The sequence below is a fragment of the Hippopotamus amphibius genome, chromosome 5 (assembly GCF_030028045.1).
Source record: "Hippopotamus amphibius kiboko isolate mHipAmp2 chromosome 5, mHipAmp2.hap2, whole genome shotgun sequence".
Classification (NCBI taxonomy): Eukaryota; Metazoa; Chordata; class Mammalia; order Artiodactyla; family Hippopotamidae; genus Hippopotamus; species Hippopotamus amphibius.
In genome coordinates this window covers 63,360,717-63,380,930 of record NC_080190.1, presented here as the reverse complement: position 1 = coordinate 63,380,930, position 20,214 = coordinate 63,360,717, and the positions used below count along the sequence as shown (strand labels likewise).

The 20,214-nt window shown below is 36.8% G+C and overlaps 1 protein-coding gene across 4 annotated transcripts in view; it reads right to left on the bottom strand.

Annotated features, from left to right (window-relative positions):
- The window catches only part of ECD (ecdysoneless cell cycle regulator), a 57,117-nt gene that overhangs the window by 1,493 nt on the left and 35,410 nt on the right, over positions 1–20,214 (bottom strand). For all 4 annotated transcript variants that reach the window (XM_057735851.1, XM_057735850.1, XM_057735848.1 and 1 more), the window contains exons 6-13: positions 19,032–19,224; positions 18,332–18,460; positions 16,150–16,278; positions 14,674–14,759; positions 4,419–4,525; positions 4,105–4,288; positions 3,155–3,222; positions 309–523 (exon numbers count right to left, since the gene is read on the bottom strand). In XM_057735851.1, the coding sequence (XP_057591834.1) occupies positions 309–523; positions 3,155–3,222; positions 4,105–4,288; positions 4,419–4,525; positions 14,674–14,759; positions 16,150–16,278; positions 18,332–18,460; positions 19,032–19,224 (1,111 nt within the window). The remainder of the gene's footprint in view (positions 1–308; positions 524–3,154; positions 3,223–4,104; positions 4,289–4,418; positions 4,526–14,673; positions 14,760–16,149; positions 16,279–18,331; positions 18,461–19,031; positions 19,225–20,214) is intronic.

Sequence of the window (20,214 nt, the reverse complement as noted above, 5' to 3'; positions counted from 1 at the left end):
AAAATCAATTTAAGCTATTAGTAGGAGTATGCAACCACATACTAATTTGAACATATCACATGACTTTAAAAAAAAATCCTGAGAGATAACATAGAATAAGTAATATAGTTAGGCTTATACTTAAAATTAATAATCCTTCATCCTACCAGAGTTAGGAAAAAATTAGCATTCTTATTTATTTAAATCAAAAAATCAGATTCAACACAAAAAATTATGAATCAGAAAGAAAAAAAAAACTACAGTAAAATATGCTTTTAGCTATCCTTTGTACTAGACTCAAAAGGGAAAGAGGTTAAACACACACATACCATTTGCTTCTGGGTGGTGAAACTTTTGCCAATGCTGGTATGTGCTAGTTCCTGGTCCATCTGGGCCATGTATGACTTGAGATCATCAAGAGTTCCTTTTACAGATGCTTCTTCTCCAGGCTCCTGTGTTTCGAGATCCAACTCATCACCACTATCTAAACATTCAGAGTCTTCCTCATCCAGATCATCAGAGTCTGACTCATGGGGTCTTGAAACTACACAGACCCCAACACAGAAAGAGACATTTGGTAAATTTTTTTGGAGTGATTACACATCTCAAAAGAATTAGAATATTATCTGCAAAACAGGGAGAATATTAGGCAAACTACTTCAGAAAAATCCCCTGCAAAAAATGGTACTGCTGGCAGACATTTGCAGAAAAGTACATAGGCCGAGCTGAAAAATTCAGCTTTTTTTAAAAAATATGAATTCAATTAATTAAAACTTTTTACTTAAAAAATTTTAAAACTACATGATATATGAATAAATTTTGATGTAAACATGCAAGTTACCATATGATCCAGTCATCCCACTCCTGGGCATATACCCAAAGAAAACCATAATCCCAAAAGAAACTTGTACCATAATGTTTATTGCAGCACTCTTTACAATAGCCAGGACATGGAAGCAACCGAAATGCCCATCAACAAATGAATGGATACAGAAGATGTGGCATATATATACAATGGAATATTACTCAGCTATAAAAAGGGATGAGATGGAGCTATATGTAATAAGGTGGATAGAACTACAATCTGTCATACAGAGTGAAGTAAGTCAGAAAGAGAAGGACAAATATTGTACGCTAACTCACATATACGGAATCTAAAAATGGTACTGATGAACTCAGTGACAAGAACAAGGAAGCAGATACAGAGAATGGACTGGAGAACTCGAGGTATGGGAGGGGGCGGGGGGTGAAGGGGAAACTGAGAAGAAGCGAGAGAGTAGCACAGACATATATATACTACCAACTGTAAAATAGTCAGTGGGAAGTTGTTGTATAACAAAGGGAATCCAACTCGAGGATGGAAGATGCCTTAGAGGACTGGGGCAGGGAGGGTGGGGGGGACTCGACGGGGGGGGCGTCAAGGAAGGGAGGGAATATGGGGATATGTGTATAAAAACAGTTGATTGAACCTGGTGTACCCCTAAAAAAATAAAAAAATAAAAAAAAAAATTTTAAAACTACATGATATATGAATAAATTTTGATGTAAACATGCAAGTTATGCAGAATTGTCTCACATTTCACTTTCCTCCCAGAGTTAAACATCTTTTACAGTTCAGTGGGTACCCAGACCTTTATCTATGCAATTCTGTGTGTGTGTGTGTGTGTGTGTGTGTGCACGCATGTGCGCATGTATATGTACATATATATAAAAAACACATTTTTTAAGCTCTTTATTGGAATATAACTGCTTTACACTCTTGTATCAGTTTATGAGGTACACCAAAGTGAATCAGCTGAATTTATACATATATCCCCATATCCCCTCCCTCCCGCGACTCCCCCCCACCCTCCCTGTCCCGGCCCTCTGAGGCATCCCCCATCATCGAGTTGATCTCCCTTTGTTATGCAGCAACTTCCCACTGGCTATCTATTTTACAGTTGGTAGTATATATATGTCTATGCTACTCTTCACTTCGTCCCAGCTTCCCCTTCACCCCCCGACCCCCCAACCCTGGTGTCCTCCAGTCCCTTCTCTGCATCTGCATCCTTATTCTTGTCTTGTCACTGGGTTCATCAGTACCATTTTTTTTTTTAGATTCCGTGTATATGAGTTAGCATACAATATTTGTTTTTCTCTTTCTGGCTTACGTCACTCTGTATGACAGACTCAAGGTCTATCCACCTCATTATATATAGCTCCATTTCATTCCTTTTTATAGCTGAGTAATATTTCATTGTATATATATGCCACATCTTCTTTATCCATTCATTTGTTGATGGGCATTTAGGCTGCTTCCATGTCCTGGCTATTGTAAATAGTAAAACACATTTTTTATAGATATAAATACTGAACTATAGTTTGCCTTTCTATTTATTTATATATCTTGGAGGTCCTTTGCTGTCAAAACATATAGATGGACCTCATTCTTCACTAAGGCTGCACAATATTTCATAATATGAATATATTATGATTTTTTTGTAAAATTGTTCTATAATCCAATTTTTTGCTACAACAATGTTGCAACCACCATCTTAGCATATATAGCTTTTTCACAAAGTAAATTCCTAGAAATGAAAGAGCTAAGTCAAAGGTTATGAACATTCTAGAGTACCAAACTGTCTTGAGAAAAGACAACTTATACTTCTACCCTGACAGTTTGACAGTGCTCATTTCTCCAACCCTTGAGAAACCTGGTTATTATCAATCTTTTAAGTTTTTGCCAATATGATGGGCAAAAAGAACATTCTTATTTTCATTGTGTATTTACTTTCTTACTAGAAGCACAATTATTTTCAAATATTTATTGATTATATTTATTATTCAAGGCACTGCCTATTTATATCCTTTGTTGATTTTTTTTTAATTGGGCTATTTGTCTTTTTATTATTAATGCATAAATGTAGTACGTCTGAAAGAGAAAAAAACAATATGGGAGCCCATGTAAAACGCTATCTAAACACACACTATTCATTCATTCAACAAAGATTTAATGAGCTGCTACTATGTCAAGCACTAAGCAAGTCACCCTCTGCAAAATCATTCAATAAGGCAATAATTAATGCAACTCAAAATCATGAAAAAAAAAAGCTAATGAGATCCAATTCTCGAATGCTTTAGCAATCTATATTACTTACACTTGCAAAATGAAAATAAATATCACACCGTAACTCACCTAAAATCTTATCAAAATAATTAAGAAAAGAATCTGCATCAAAAGTGATTGGAGCCTCAGAAGGTTCTCTGTAAGATTAAAGGAAAAAGACAATTTATCCCAAACAAAATTCTTTGAAACTTTCTCTAAATTGGTGCCATTCTTAGGAACACTATCAGAGATACACTCTCAAAAGAGGCAGAGCAAGGAAAATTGTAGTTTAAATTTTAAAAATCATTATACTTACTGATCTTGTAGGGCAACAGAAATGGGAAATATTGATGAAATAAAAGTAAAAATTGTACTTTGATTATGCACATTTAACTTACGCTGATTTAGGGATCTAGCCACCCTTCACCTCCCATAAGATATATCTAGCATTAGCAGAAGTTATTTACCCAAGATCATTTAGATAAAGTCTATCATTTTAAGAACCAAATCTTTAAAAATAAATAAGAACAAACATTCCTTTATCCCTGCTTTCTAACAATTCCATCTACGTTTTTTCCTATTACTTGCCAAATGTAACATCTCATTTCTTCTGTTATTATTTCTTTCTCTAATAAACACTTTTATCCTCCTCTTTTGAGTTTGCAGCTTCAATCTGCTTGAGGGTGGGAGATCAGAAGTCTGACCTTGATGAGAATTAGATGTTAGGAGTTGATAAGATTCTGAGTAAAAATCTAAAGAATAAAGTACATGGTTGCCCTGCACAGCTCTGGGGTAGTGGCCTTTAGATGTGCTGAGTAGTCTCTCTGGCTTACTTCAAGGATCATAATGGATCAGGTTACCCGAAATCTGACTCCAGATAAGTTCAAGTTATCATAGTACTTGGTACCGAAAGAGGAAAACAAAGCAGTAAAAATCATTTACTTTAAAAAAAAAAAAAGAGAGAAAGAACTGGCAACAATTGGATGATGTCAACATATAGGCTATAACTATTTAGATATTTATACTTTAACACAAATTACCGAGGCAGCTCTGCTCCTTTGTGGGTTGAGACTTTGGATATGAAAGCTTTCATGCTCTTTGAGACTTGAGTTAAGTCACAGTTCTCCTCCTGCCTCTTGGAAACGAACTCTGGTTCTTTTTTACCAGCAGCTTCCTGCAGCAGCTGATCCAGCTGATCTGGTGAGAGATCTAACCACTGGTCATCTGAAAAAGAAGGATGATGCTACCATACTATACTCACATGACAGGTACTCTCAGGAAAGGACCCTCTGAGCCTTAGTGGAATGTTTCAATTCTTTCTAACTCCTTTGCTCTACCCTGGTCCATCACTTACCATCTTCTGGAGGAAGATTAGCTTCTTTTTTCTTAAGCTCTTCTACATCAAATGGTATTGTCTGTAATAACGTTAAGATTTCTTCACCTGGGCTCATAGCATGAGAGCTATAAAAAATCAAAGACAGGTATTTAACGAGAGTTTAGAATAATAATCACAAAAACAGGGTATTTTAAAGTTGGAAGGGATTATCTAGTTTAATTTGTTTTTAAACATTTACTTAGGATACAGAATCCTTTTTTTCAAAGTTTCACCAGGAACTCTAAAATACAAAGGAGCTCAAAGAAAAACTGCTTTCTGGAGTTCCCTGGTGGTCTAGTGGTTAGGACTCAGCATTTTCACTGCCATGGCCCCAGGCTCAATCCCTGGTTGGGGAACTAATATCCTGCAAGCCTCATGGTGCAGCCAAAAAAAAGAAAAAGAAAAAGAAAAATGGCTTTGCACAGGAAAAGAAATCATCAACAAAATGAAAAGGCAACCTACAGAATGGGAGAAAATATTTGCTAACCATACATATGATACAGGGTTAATATCCAAAATATATAAAGAACTCATAACAGCAAAACAAAACAAAACAAAAAAAACCCTCAAGCAATCTGATTTAAAAATGGGCAGAAGAATTGAATAGACATTTTTCCAAAGAAGACATACAAGACAAGAAAAGGTGTTCAAGACATCAACTACTCATCAGGGAAATACAAATAAAAACCACAATGAGATAACACCTTACACCAGTCAGAATGGCTATCATCAAAAAGATAAAAGAGATAAGTGTTGACAAGAATGTGGAGAAAAGGGGACTTCCCTGGCGGTCCAGTGGTTAAGACTCTGAACTCCCTATGCAGGGAACACGGGTTCGAGCGCTGGTCTGGGAAGATCCCACATGCTGCGGAGCAACTAAGCCTGTGTGCCACAACTACTGAGCCTGCGCTCTAGAGCCCACAAGCCACAACTACTGAGTCCACACGCCGCGACTACTGAAGCCTGTGCACCTAGAGCCCGTGCTCTGCAGTAAGAGAAGCCACTGCAATAAGCCCGCGTGCTGCAACTACAGAAATCTCATGCACAGCAACAGACTCAATGCAGCCAATAAATAAAATATAAACTAAATAAATTTATTTTAAAAAAATTAAAAATAGAGCTACCATATGACCCAGCAAAATCCCACTTCTGGGTATTTATTCAAAGGAAATGAAAATAGGATCTCAAAGAGATATCTGCACACCCATGTTCACTGCAGCATTATTCACAATAGCTAAGATTGGAAACAACCTAAGTGTCCATCAACGGATAAATGGATAAAGATGTGGGATAGATAGATAGATAGATAGATAGATAGATAGATAGATAGATAGATAGATAGGGATATACATACACACAATGGAATATTACTCAGCCATGAGAAAGAAAGAAATTCTGCCATTTGCAACAATATGGATGCACCCTAAAGGCATTGTGCTAAATGGAATTAAATAGAGAAAGTTAAATACTGCATGGTATCACTTATATGTGCAATATTAAAAAAAAAAACTCTACATCTACATCTCTATGCCTACCCTGACACTAGGTTCATCAGTAACATTTTTCTAGATTCCATATATATGCGTTAGCATACATATTTGCTTTTCTCTTTCTGACTTACTTCACTCTGTATGACAGACTCTAGGTCCATTCACCTCACTACAAATAACTCAGTTTCGTTCCTTTTTATGGCTGAGTAATATTCCATTGTATATATGTGCCACATCTTCTTTATCCATTCACATGTCGATGAATATTTAGGTTGCTTTCATGTCCTTGCTATTGTAAATAATGTGGCAATGAACATTATGGTACATGTATCTTTTTGAATTATGGTTTTCTCAGGGTATATGCCCAGTAGTGGGATTGCTGGGTCATATGGTAACTCTATTTTTAGTTTTTTAAGGAACCTCCATACTGCTCTCCATAGTGGCTGTATCACTTTACATTCCCACCAACAGATGCAGACATAGAGAATGGACTCAAAAACATAGGGGGGAAGGGGAGGCTGGGACTAAGTAAGAGAGTAGCACTGACATATACACACTACCAAACTTAAATAGATGGCTAGTGTGAAGCTGCTGCATAGCACAGGGAGATCAGCTTGGTGCTTTGTGATGACCTAGAGGGGTGGCATAGGGAGGGTGGGAGGGAGGTTCAGGAGGGAGGGGATATGGGGATATATGTATACACATGGCTGATTCACTTTGTTGTAGAGCAGAAACTAACACAACATTGTAAAGCAATTATACTCCAACAAAGATGAAAAAAAAAATCAAACTCATGGAAACATAGAATTAAAAAGTGGTTGCCAGGGACTAGTGGATGAGGGAAATAAGCAGAGGCTGGTAAAAGGGTACAAACTTTCAGCTGTAAGATAAATAAAGGGCTTCCTAGGTGGCGCAGTGGTTAAGAATCCGCCTGCCAATGCAAAGGACACGAGTTCGATCCCTGCTCCAGGAAGATCCTACATGCTGCGGAGCAACTAAGCCCGTGCACCAAAAAAAAAAAAAAAGATAAAGCCAGAGGATCTAATGTAAAACAGGGTTACTATAGTTGGTAACAATGTATTACATAACTGAAATTTGCTAAGAGAGTAAAAATTAAATGTTCACACACACACACATATGTGAGGTGACATATCTGTTAATTAACTAGGTGGTGGGAATCTTTTCATAATGTATATCAAATCACTACGATGACACTTTAAATAACTCATCATTTTGTCAATCATACCTCAATAAAGCTAGAAAAAAAAAACCTGAAAAACTACTTTGACTGAAATGGAGGCTGGAGGCTCAGAGACCTGCCCATTCTGCCTTCCCCTTTGGCTCTGCAGCAGGTTCCATGCAACACCATCATGAAACCGCTGATTTAGTATAACTGTTTCAATATACAAGGGTGAGTCAAAAATTATCTGCACTCTGGCTATAGAATTTATTTTAATTAATTTTTAGAAAAGACGACTACATCATTTTTTGACAATCTCCTTGCTTTTCTTTTTTTTAATTTATTTAAATTTATTTATTTATTTATTGGCTGTGTTGGGTCTTCGTTGCTGCACACAGGCTTTCTCTAGTTGTGGCAAGCAGGGGCCACTCTTCATTGTGGTGTGCAGGCTCCTCATTTCAGTGGCGTCTCTTGTTGTGGAGCATGGGCTCTAGGCACGCAGGCTTCGGTAGTTGTGGCACATGGGCTTAATAGTTGTGGCTCATGGGCTCTACAGCACAGGCTCAATAGTTGTGGCGCATGTGCTTAGCTGCTCCCTGGCATGTGGATCTTCCTGGAGCAGGGCTTGAACCCATGTCCCCTGCAGGCAGATTCTTAACCACTGCATCACCTAGGAAGTCCCTCTCCCTGCTTTTCAATACACTTTGTCCATCTGTCAACAAGCTTTCGTATTCTCTCATTAAAAAATGAGAGAATTCGTGGCTGAGCTATGAGCCACAAATGCACTGCTGTCTTCACTTCTTCATCAGAAATGAATCTTCATCCTCGTAGGGCTGCTTTCAGGGGACCAAACAGGTGAAAGTCTGACGGAGCAAGATCAGGACTATACGGAGGATCAGAACTTCCTTCCTTCTAAAGGAAGTTTTTGCAGAGTGTTGGCAGTGTGGGCAGAAGTGTGTGGACATGCATTATGAAAGATCACAACGCCCTTGGATAGCAGTCCTCTGCATTTAATCCAAAGTTTAGGCTTTAGCTCTTCAATAAGCATCTCACTGTAACGAGCACTGTTGATTTTTGAATGTTTTTCCTGATAATGCTCCAATACTGGCCCTTGAAAATCCCAGAAAACTGTAAGCATCAATCTTCCAGATGATGGTTGACTTTTGAACTTTTTCTTGGTCGGTGATTGAGGATGTTTCTGTTCCATACTCTGCTGTTTACTTTCAGGCTCGTAGTAATGAATCCATGTCTTGTCACCAGTAATGATTCTCTTTAAGAAACTTTCACCTTCCTTTGAGTATCAATCCAAATTTTGTTTGCAGATATCCATCCAAACGCTTCTGTTTATGCTCTTCTGTGTGTTGTTTCGGTACCCATCTCGCACAAACTTTTTGAAACCTAAGTGCTGTGGATTACTTCATTTTGAGGTTTTAAAGCACCCTCCCTATAGTCCTGATCTTGGTCCATCGGACTTTCACCTGTTCTGTCCCCTGAAAGCAGCCCTAGGAGGAAGAAGATTCACTTCTGATGAAGAAGTGAAGACAGCAGTGCATTCATGGCTCTTGCAGCTCAGCCTAAAACATTTTTTAATGAGGGAATACAAAAGGTTGTTGACAGATGGACAGAGTGTATTGAAAAGCAAGGAGATTATGTCAAAAAATGATGTATTTGTCTTTTCTAAATGTTAATTAAAATAAATTCTACAGCCAGAGTGTGGATAATTTTTGACTCACCTTTGTGCGTGCACATGTGTGCATGTATCTCATATATAAGAGGAAAAGAAAACCCAGAAGAAAGTATGAACAAAAATTAGTCTAGGAACTTCCCTGGTGGTGCAGTGGTTAAGAATCTGCCTGCCAACATGGAAGCAACCTAAATGCCCATCAACAGATGAATGGATAAAGAAGATGTGGCACATATATACAATGGAATATTACTCAGCCATAAAAAGGAATGAAACTGAGTTATTTGTAATGAGGTGGATGGACCTAGAGTCTGTCATACAGAGCAAAGTAAGCCAGAAAGAGAAAAACAAATACCGTATGCTAACTCACATATATGGAATCTAAAAAAATGGTACTGATGAGTGCAGTGACAGGGCAAGAATAAAGATTCAGTTTTAGAGAACCAACTTGAGGACACGTGGTGGGGGGCAAAGGGGAAGCTGGGACGAAGTGAGAGAATGTTATTGACATATATACACTACCAAACATAAAACCGATAGCTAGTAGGAAACTGCTGCATAAAACAGGGAGATCAACTTGATGATGGGTGATGACTTAGAGGGATGGGATAGGGAGGGTGGGAGGTAGTTGTGGGAGGGAGGGGATATGGGGATATATGTATAAATACAGATGATTCACTTTGTTGTACAGCAAAAACTGGCACAACAGCGTAAAGCAATTATATTCCAATAAAGCACTTTAAAAAAAAAAAAAAGAATCTGCCTGCCAATGCAGGGGACATGGGTTCGAACCCTGGTCTAGGAAGATCCCACATGCCACAAAGCAACTAAGCCCAAGTGCCACAACTACTGAGCTCACATGCTACAACTACTGAAGCCTGTGGGCCTAGAGCCCATGCTCTGCAACAAGAGAAGCCACCGCAATGAGACGCCCATGCATTGCAACGAAGAGTAGCTCCCGCTCACCACAACTAGAGAAAGCCTGTGTGCATCAATGAAGACCCAACACAGCCAAAAATAAATAAATAATAAATTAAAAAAAAATTAATCTAGCATGCCTAAAGTATGAACAAAAATTAACCTATCATGTATTAAATGCTAGGCTAGCATTTCAAATACATTTTCTTATTTAGCCCTCTAATTACTATTATGAGAAGGTAATAATCCTGTTTTACAAATGAGAAAACCAGAGCCCAGGGAATTTCTATACCTTTTGCAAGGTCATTTAGTTGGACAGGGCAAAGGCTTGAAATCAAGTCTTCTGATACTATTTTGTGCTCCTCCTCCTATAAACTGATAAGGAAATATGCAGAGATTATTTATACGATGAGTGAGTTATTTTAAGATGGTGATGTGATTTGTTATATAAGTTTATGGACCCCTGTCTGAACTGTTTATAATGGAGCAAATCAAGTTATATAATGGACTAGCATTTAATTAATAAATATTTGCATACCTTGCTAAATCATGTGGGTAATAGGAAACTATCCCTACTCCATAATATGTAAATATTACTAAGAGAGAGAAAAGAAATATACAAATAATCATAAAAATTACAAACATATAAAGTCACATAGGAATACCAAATGATATCAATACAAAGAGTCATAGGAAAAGGTAATTACATTCATTGGGGTGGAGGCAGAGAAATTAAAAAAAAAAAAGCAAGAGAGATCATGGAAGAATTTGAGTTAGGCCTTAAAGAATCAAGAGGATTTTGACAGGTAAGATAGGGTACAGAAATTAGGCAAGGAGAAAAACAAGCATTTGCACAGAGGCAGGGAAGTGAGAAACATGTTCAGAAAGCAAATGGGGTTCAGTTTGGCTTAAGGGGGGAAACTAAGGCTGAACAGATGGGCTTGGATGAGAGCACAGCAAGTTTAGACTCAATGGTTAAGTTTAGACTCAATGAAATAAGGAGCAGGTAATCACTTATGACTTGTTATTTTTAATTTTTGTTTTATGAGATTTAAATAATATAGACAAGTCGAAAAGGTAATATTAATAAATGTCCATATCCCTACCATGCAGAATTATAATATTGTTATATTTACCTCTAGTGTATATATGATTACATTTATACATTTAACATAAAAACCAAACTAGTAATATGTGCGTGTACTTAAAAAAAATATGATAAAGTTAACGTTTCCTTTGATGATCAACACTACCAGTTCCAATCCATTTCTTTGCTGCCAAAGGTGACTGCTCTCACAAGAATCCTTCCGAGCCACTGAGTATGAGAAAGAGAAAGATAGGGACAGAGAGACAGAGAGAGAGAGTGTGTGTGTGTGTACTATTTGTGTTTACTGTTTGTTCTCTTTACCTAAAATATTATTCCTTCAAATATCTGCCTCATTCCCTCATTTCCCTAGATCTCTTCTGAAAGAAAAATTCCTTGGAAGGGCTTCCTTGGCCAACCTATCTAGAAGAGCAGCAATTACACCTCTTTCTCCAAACATTGCTTTTTCTTCAAAGTACTCATTACCATCTAACATCATATAATGGTTTATTGTCTTTCTCCTACACTAGTATATAAGCTCCATAAGGGCAGGGAGACTTTAGATTCACTTGTTGTATTCCCAGTGCCTGGAATAGGGCCTGGCACATAGGAGATAATAATTATTTATTGAGTGAATGAAGATATATGTATCTATACATACTACAAGATATTTTGTGTACTTTTACAATTTAGCACCCATATTTTACATATTTACAACTTGCTTTTTTCACTCAACATTATGTTTTTGAAATCTATTCATTTAGACCAGTGGTTCTCAACTGGGGACAATTTGGCAATGTCTGGCGACATTTTTGGTTGTCACAATTGGTGAGGAGGGGGAGCCAGTCCTACTGGAATTTACTAGATAGAGGTCAGGGATGTTGCTTCCTCTTATATTAATGCACAGAATAGTTCCCCACAACAAAGAATTATCTGGTCCAAAGTATCAATAGGGTCAAGGTTAAGAAATCTTGAATTAGGTTTATGGATATTTAGCTAATCTCTGGTTAACTAATAGATAGTAGGCCATCATATAAACATACTGCAATTCATTTATCTACTATTGATGGACACTTAGATTGTTTGTAATTTTTCACTATTACAATCTCCAATAATTTTTAGGAGAGGGGAGTAACATGATTAAAGACGTACTTCAAGCAGATTCTCCTGGCTCTAATGGTTGAATTGGAAGAGTCACTAGAGGTTGACAAACAAGTTTAGGTGTACCCATAGTTCAAGAATTAGAGTAATCAGAGTAGCTAGCTGGGCAGTAAGGAAAAGGAATGCAAGACACAAGATAATAGTAAACAGGATTTAAGGACTGGATCCAAGGAGAGTCAGGAGGTCTAGGTGATGAGAAGGATGGTGGTACTATTAAAAGACAGCAAGAAACAGTCTATGATATTAATTCAGCTAATAAAAACATTGGGAAGTCAAGAAGAAGTCTGGAGGGAGATGTGAATTTGGTTTCAAACTGTTTAGAAGTTATCCTGGTGAATGGAAGCCTCTCCTGCAACACTCATTAAAAAGTTGGATATTTAAGCTATTTGCTGTAAGTAAATTATGGTTCATTTGCTAAAATGTTGTGCAGCTATTTAAAAATACGTTTATCAAAACTTTTTAAGGTCTCGGGAAAATATAAGATCATAACAATATATGTACAGGATACAAGGTTTCTATATAGTATAAAAATTTTTTTTAAAATCTACTGGGTATGGGGAAGAAAAACCCTGGAAGGCAGTAGATCAGAATAATAGTGGTTTACTCATGATATACATTTTTTCCTTCTTATGTCTTTCTGTATTTGCTACAATGAATGACTATGTTACTTTTATAACAACAAAAAACTTTATTATGTTTAACCCAACCATCAATCTATCTTATCTTGTGGGAGAAGCCCTAACTCTCCTACATATGAGTCTCTCTAATTTCTTAGCTTCTCTTCAACCTAAGACTATAAGGTAACGCTTTTCAACAAGGGGAGTGGTCTCCTAGAGGTGACAGGAATCATCTGGGGGAGATTCCGCTAACTATCAGGGCCATCTCCTTTACCTTCTTTCCCAAGTTTTCTTAAATGATACTCTAAGAAGGCATCCTCTTTTCCAATTACTGCCATAAAACTGATGGGAATGGGAGAAAGGCACCCCTAGACACTTACAAAAGAGAAAAGACTCCTGTAAAGTCATTACCATCTCACAGACACTGAGGTTAGAGTTCTCTTAACATCAACTTTGCTTCGTGCAGTCTTCAAAGAACATTTTATTACACAATTATGTGATGCCTGAGATGTGGGTAAAATGACTGGAGTTCAAAACCAGATTGGTTTGACAATAAAATAAAATAAAATAAAAAGCCCAATGACAAAACAAAAAACACGCCCACACACAACTGGGGATCTTTTTTTTTTTTTTTTTTATAGGTAAGAAGTGGATTTATTTAGAGAGAAACACACTCCACAGACAGAGTGTGGGCCATCTCAGAAGGTGAGAAAGGTCCAACTCGGGACCTTTTAACCATAACATATACAAAGTTATTTCTTTCATGTTATTTAATAGCTTTAAGTACCTCAAATTCAATTTTGCAAACACAAACAGATTTTTTTCCAATATTCAAATTTGGCCTTCGAATCCTCAGGTAAATAAGAACTTCAGCAGGAGTTCCATTTTCCTTGAGCCACACTGACTAGAAGTACCCTCAGAGGACAGGTCAGACAAATGTGATTTTCTTCTTTCAAGGGTCCTATTCCCTCTGATTTTTGCCTGCTTTTGTTGTTCTCCACTGTCTTCAAATAACTGTTTTTTGTATTCTGTCCAGGGTTTATTATCATAATTAGCACACGGTTATTCTATGTTACTCCACCCTTACCAGAAATGAAACTCAATTTTCAAAGGGGAGCCATTTCCTTCCAATCCTATGTTCATTTCTTTCTTCCCCCAGGAAATATATGGCAGGTTAGAATAGGAATTCTATTATAATCAAATAGAATAGATTTGATCTGGAAGCTGAATGCCTGCTTCATCCTGTGTTTCAGATCCATCTAAAAAAGCTAAACACAGGGGCTTCCTAGGTGGCGCAGTGGTTGAGAATCCACCTGCCAATGCAGGGGACATGGGTTCAATCCCTGCTCCAGGAAGATCCCACATGCCGCAGAGCAACTAGGCCTGTGCACCACAACTACTGAGCCTGCGGCTTTAGAGCCCGTGAGCCACAACTATTGAGCCTATGTGCTGCAACTACTGAAGCCCACACGCCTAGAGCCCACGCTCCGCAACAAGAGAAGTCACGGCAATGAGGAGCCCCCACTCACCGCAACTAAAGAAAGCCCGTGCACAGCAAAAAAAGACCCAACACAGCCAATAAAATAAATTAAAAAAAAAAAAAAAAAAGCTAAACACAGCCCAGAACTCACACAGGAATTAAGTGCATAGCTCAAAACCAGACTGCCTGAGTTTAAATCCTAGGTCTGTCACTTATCAGCTGTGTAACCTCTGGCAAATTACTCGATCTCGCTTGCTCTCAGCTTCTCAGCTGTAAATAGGGAAGATAATAATTGTACCTATTGAAGGGCTTTAAGGGGGATTGAATGAGTTAGTGGCCTATGCTTTGCAAGTACTCAATAAATGTTAGCCATTATATGATGATAATGACGGTGATGGTGGTGGTGGTGGTGGTGGCAGTGGTGACGGCTGCCAGTGACAGCAAACTTCCATAACACCACCACCTCTCCCCAACCCCAGCTCCTTCAGCAGTCGTGAGCCTGGCCATTAACTGTTTAAATATGGAAACTCCAACATTTGCAACTATCTCAAGAGTAAGTAAGTCCTTAACTTCTGGCAAGTTATCACTCTGCTGCCTTGTTCAGGTAGTGATAAACTCACCTTTCTGGTCGGTTTACAGAGAGTTGGAAGTAGTTCTTTGCCATTTCTAGCCTTTCCTGGTACTGAGCAGAACCTTCTATCAGTCCCTAAAAAAATAATAATGCCCATCAGAACACTTTATATATGGTATCATTAAAATAACCTGCTCACCAGCAACTTTCAGGGAGGCAGTGTATGATGTATTGTTCAGAAATCATGAGGCCTGACTCCTAGTCCCTGTTTTGTCATTGATGTACCTGTTTGGGCTCCAGTTTCTTCAAAAAAGGGACTAGGTTAAATGTAGTGGTCCCTAGTCCTTTTCACCATTAGGGGCCTCTTTCCAATTTGGAAGGTTTTGTATCATTTTCTATTATTTAACTTATTAAGAAATAATTGATTAGAGGAAATGCAAGGCAGAAACAGAGAAACAGGTGTAGAGAACAAACACATGAACACCAAGTAGGGAAAGTGGGGAGGGTTGGGGGGGGATGAACTGGGAGATTGGGATACCAAATTGTACACTCTAAATATATGCTGTTTATTGTCTGTTAACTGTATCTCAATAAAAGTTCTAAAAAAAAAAAAAAGAAATAATTGATTAACTAGTAATTAATTTACAAAACAAAGTACAAATAGAGCCAAAAAACATTGTAACCCACCTTAACTATCACTTCGATCTTTCACATGCATGTCTATAGCTGCATTCATACTTAATATTTTACATTCTTTAAAAAATATACTATAAGCAGTTTTCCAAACTGCTACACAGTCTTTAAAATCACCATATTCTTAAGGACTTTTCTACTTCTTGGATGCTTCCTTAAAGTAGATTATTTAAAGTGAAGGTTCCAAATTTGAACCCTTCTACAGCTCTTGGAACACACTACCAAATTACTTTCCAGTTAAGGGTCTAATGATTACAATGTTATCAGCAATGTATACGTATATTATTTTCACTATATTCTCAACAGCATGGAATATCATTCACACCCTTTTCATATATGTGAAAAACAGTCTTTATTATTGTGTCAATATGTATATCTTTACTACTTGTGAGAGTGGATATTTTAAGAGAAATTTACTAGTTGGCCTTTGTAATTTTTTTAATCCATGTCTTTACTAATTTTTCTATTTGGTGTCTTCACATTTGCTTTCTAGATTTGTGCAAGTTGTTCATCTGATACAAATAATAACTTTTATCACTTTATACAGATGTTACTAATTTTTCTAAAATATTGGAAACAGTTTATAAAAACTCTCTTCTTCTTTTTTTTTTTTATTTGTTTTCCTCTCCAACATTTATTTGGTGTCCATCTGTGCACATCACTTAATAGCTATTTTTAAAAAACTCTCTTATTACCACCAAACTAGAATGGTCCCTTTTAACTCTAGTTGCTACAATTATGTCACACATTAAATATAGACCATAGAACTTTAAATCACTGGCTTGACTTTCCCTGGATTGTACAGTTTAAAAAAATGCATTGCAAGTCCTACCTTAAAGTAATCATTCTTTTTCAGACTTTCAAGGAAGCCAGCCCAGAGTGGTGAGGTAGTCACAAGGGATTTTTTGGAGTCAGAAAAATGTGGGCTACATTTGGAGCATAAGATCTCAAATCCATGAGCCTAGATGGAAAAGACAGAATTTTTATTATTAGGTTATTTTCTTTCCATTTAACCAGACTTAAGAACTAGGTGATTGGACAAATGGGTATGTGGACATTTATAACACTGTTTGAATTTTATGAAAAAAAATCTGACTACATTTTCAGATTTTTTTTATTTTCAATAAAAATAACATTTAAAATGTTCTTAAACTCTATAGATTACTAAAAATTATAAAGGGGAAGTAAATAATACAAAACAAGAATTCTTATTCTCTTCAAAGAGATTTCTTTTCTGATTAAAAAACTAGAAATTTAAACTTATTTCTTTTTTTGCTTAAAAAAGGCTTGCAAGGACTTCCCTGGTGGCTCAGTGATTAAGAATCCGCCTGCCAATGCAGGGGATGTGGGTTCAAGCTCTGGTCCGGGAAGATCCCACATGCCACAGAGCAACTAAGCCCATGTGCCACAACTACTGAGCCTGCACTCTAGAGCCCGAGAGCCACAACTACTAAAGTCCGAGCGCCTAGAGCCTGTGCTCTACAGCAAGAGAAGCCACCACACTAAGAAGCCCACGCACTGCAACAAAGAGTAGACCCTGCTTGCCACAACTAGAGAAGCCCACACACAGCAACAAACACAGCCAATAAATAAATAAATGTATTTAAAAGAAAGAGGCTTGCAAAAGGTTTCCTGTCTGACAGAATTATACATGAATTAAGCAGTCTCAGGCATAGTAAAGGGAGGGAATCACTTCATTTTAAAAGTCCATTGGTTAAAAAATATAATATATGCACATGGCAAAATAATTCTAATGGGGGCTTGCCTGATCACTCTAGAGAAAACCACTGTCACCAATTCTCTGCATATCCTTTCAGAAGTAATCTATGCACTCAAGCAGATATGTGGATGTCTGGATATGTATATCCTCCTACTCCATCCCTTTCATCACTAAATGGCAACATACACGCTGCTCTGAACCTTGTTTTTCACTTAGTGATATGCCTTAGAGATCATTTCATATGAGCACATACAAATTTCTCCATCTCACTTCATGGACAGAACATAATTTATCCAATTATTCCTCTACTAATAGACATTTAGGTAGTTTCCAATCTTTTACTACTACAAACAATGCTTTCATGAGTATCCCCGTATGTCTTTGGGCACAAGTAAAATATACGGAGGATAAATTTCTGGAAGTGAAAATGCTGAGCAGAAGGGTTGGTGCATTTTAAATATTATGGAAAGTGACAAACTGTTCTAAGAGACTGAATCACCTTATATTTCTATCAATAATGTTTGAGGGTACCTCTTTATATATTTTTACCAACCCAGTATATATTATCAAACTTCTGGATACTTGCCAATCACATGGTGAAAAACACTGTTTCGTAGCTTTAAATTGCATTTCTTTTATTATGACCAAGTGTCAACATTTTTCATAAAAATCATTTGTATTTTATTTTCTGTGGACTGTTAGTGGTTTCTGATCAGTTTTTGATTGATTAGTATTATTTTTTTCAAAATGAATTGTAGGAATGCTATATATTAGAGAAATCAACTTTTGTCGTTTGCTAGTTTTTTAACTCTGTCATTTGAATTGCAAAATGTATTTTATATTTTCTCCAGGCTTACTGTCTTTTGACTATATTTATGGATTTTTTTTCCATACAGAAGTGCTTAATTTTTATATAATCACATTTATCAATCTCTTCTTTTATAGTTTCTAGTTTCAAGTCATGCTTAGAAAGGCCTTTCCTATTCAGATTTTCAAAATGAATAGGAAAAATTTTTTTCCTATGTTTTCTTTCAAATTTTATGGTTTCACTTTTTTCCATTTAAATATTTGGTCAACTGGAATTTATTTTGGTATAGGTGTGAAGTAATCAACTTTAATTTTTCAGATGGCTTCACAGTTCTATCATCACTTACTGAATAATCCATTTTTCCTTATTTGAAATGCTATTCTCACATTAATAGAGTATATTTCTAGATTTCTAAGCTTTGTCATTATTCTGTTAAGAGCCCTTTGACATAAAGGAAGAAAATGAAATTCTCTGGTTCAACATTACCAACTTCATGCCCAATTCATGGGCTCGGTATTGGGGATGAGATGGAGGAGGTAGCTGGTATCCACTCCGCCGGTCTGGCACAAACCTTTGTTGCACCAACTGTGCATAAAGACATTTAGTGAAAGTGACCTGGAGATCGGGACACAAAATATGTGAGTCTTTTCCTGAAATTAAAAATTTGAATATCATTTCATAGTTAAAAACAGTAACTTCATTTATGAGTTTCATATTCATATAAATGCAAAGAAGATCCAACCTATTTACCGTCTACATTTTTTAGTAACAGCTTTATGGAGATGTAATTCATATACCGTAAAATTTACCTTCACTGTCTATATTTACTTATCATTAAGGTAACTCAAATCATTAGTTACATTACATGGCAATTTTGGCAGGTAGATGATATAACATAATTCTTAATTCTCCAGAAGAAATGAAGTGTTTTATTGTTAAGGATATAATTACTCACATAGGGAAAATACAGTCAGAAATAGCTAGAAAACACTGAGATATAAAATAGAGAGTCATGTCTCTTACAATGTTCCTCCCCTGGATGGGAGAAAAGAAAAAATTAAAAAATGTATATTAACTTCCTATGAGGAAACAGAATTATTTCCAATTTTTTCCTAGTGAAGAATTAAAATAATGTTCAGTTTTCTTTCCAGTGAGAGAAACTAAATCACCAAGAGAGCAATCTTACCGATGTCATTATTCGTGTTTCGGGCAAGAATGTCTTGAACATACGACAGGCTCGTAGGTCAATGGGGTCCCGTAGGTAAAATGCCTGGACTCCTGCAGCCACTAACTTGGGGCGCTGCTTTAGCACTGCTACAATGCCAGCTGGAAGGAAGCAGTGCGCTTGATGAAGGGAGGCTTTAATTTTTTCTGGGTATCTGTAACAGGTAACATAATTATTTTTATTTTATTATATGCAAGTATCTAGGATTCTTATACCATTTACTTCTCCCTTAACATTTTACCTTGTCTTGGTTCATCAAGAATGAGATGGAAAGAGTGACAAGAGAGGTGAAGATAAATATACTGTAGGGAATTCCTTGGCAGTCCAGTGGTTAAGACGCAGCGCTCTCACTGCCAGGGGCCCAGGTTCAATCCCTAGTCTGGGAACTAAGATCCCGCAAGCCGAGCGGCACAGCTGAAAAACCAAATAAACCAAAAAAAAAAAAAAAAAAGATGCTACATACCCCAAAGACTACAGGAAGGAAGAGAGAGAAGGAAAAAAAAAAAAAAAAAGTAGGAAGAAATTGAAAATAAAGAAAAGGGATTAAGGTGGTCCAATGAAAACAAACCAAAAACGTTACTACTATGCTTTGGAAATAAAATCAGAATTTATTCTCCTAAAAAACTGTACAAAGTGTACTGAAGCAAAGCTAAAGGAGATGTGCTGTTAAGCCCTGAATGGTCCTAAACATTTAGCAGGTACTCAAATTTGAATGGCTAAACTAATCTGTTATTAGACTAAGGTATTCTCTTCTGAAAAGAGCCTAAAGTGCTCCACCTAGGTCAAAGAATCCCATATATACACCCAGAAACACATAAAAAGCCTGAACACATTGTGCTCACTTAGGTTTTCATTTCTAAAGGTCTGAAATTTTCTATCTATGGATCTACATAATACTTAGCCACAATATCTCAGGTAAATAAATGCAAAAATATTGGGCCTATAACACTTTTAAATGGGAATTAAAAGATACATCTGTTTCTTCATTTTAAAACACATCGGTTTAATTTGTTGGTCAATTTCACAAAGGATGAAGACAAAATGAAAATCAGCATTAACCTAGGTGAAAGAAATTCTAGATTCAATGAAACACTTGAATGACATGAAATCAAAAGGCTCCTTGACTAGCACTGAAAGTGTTATT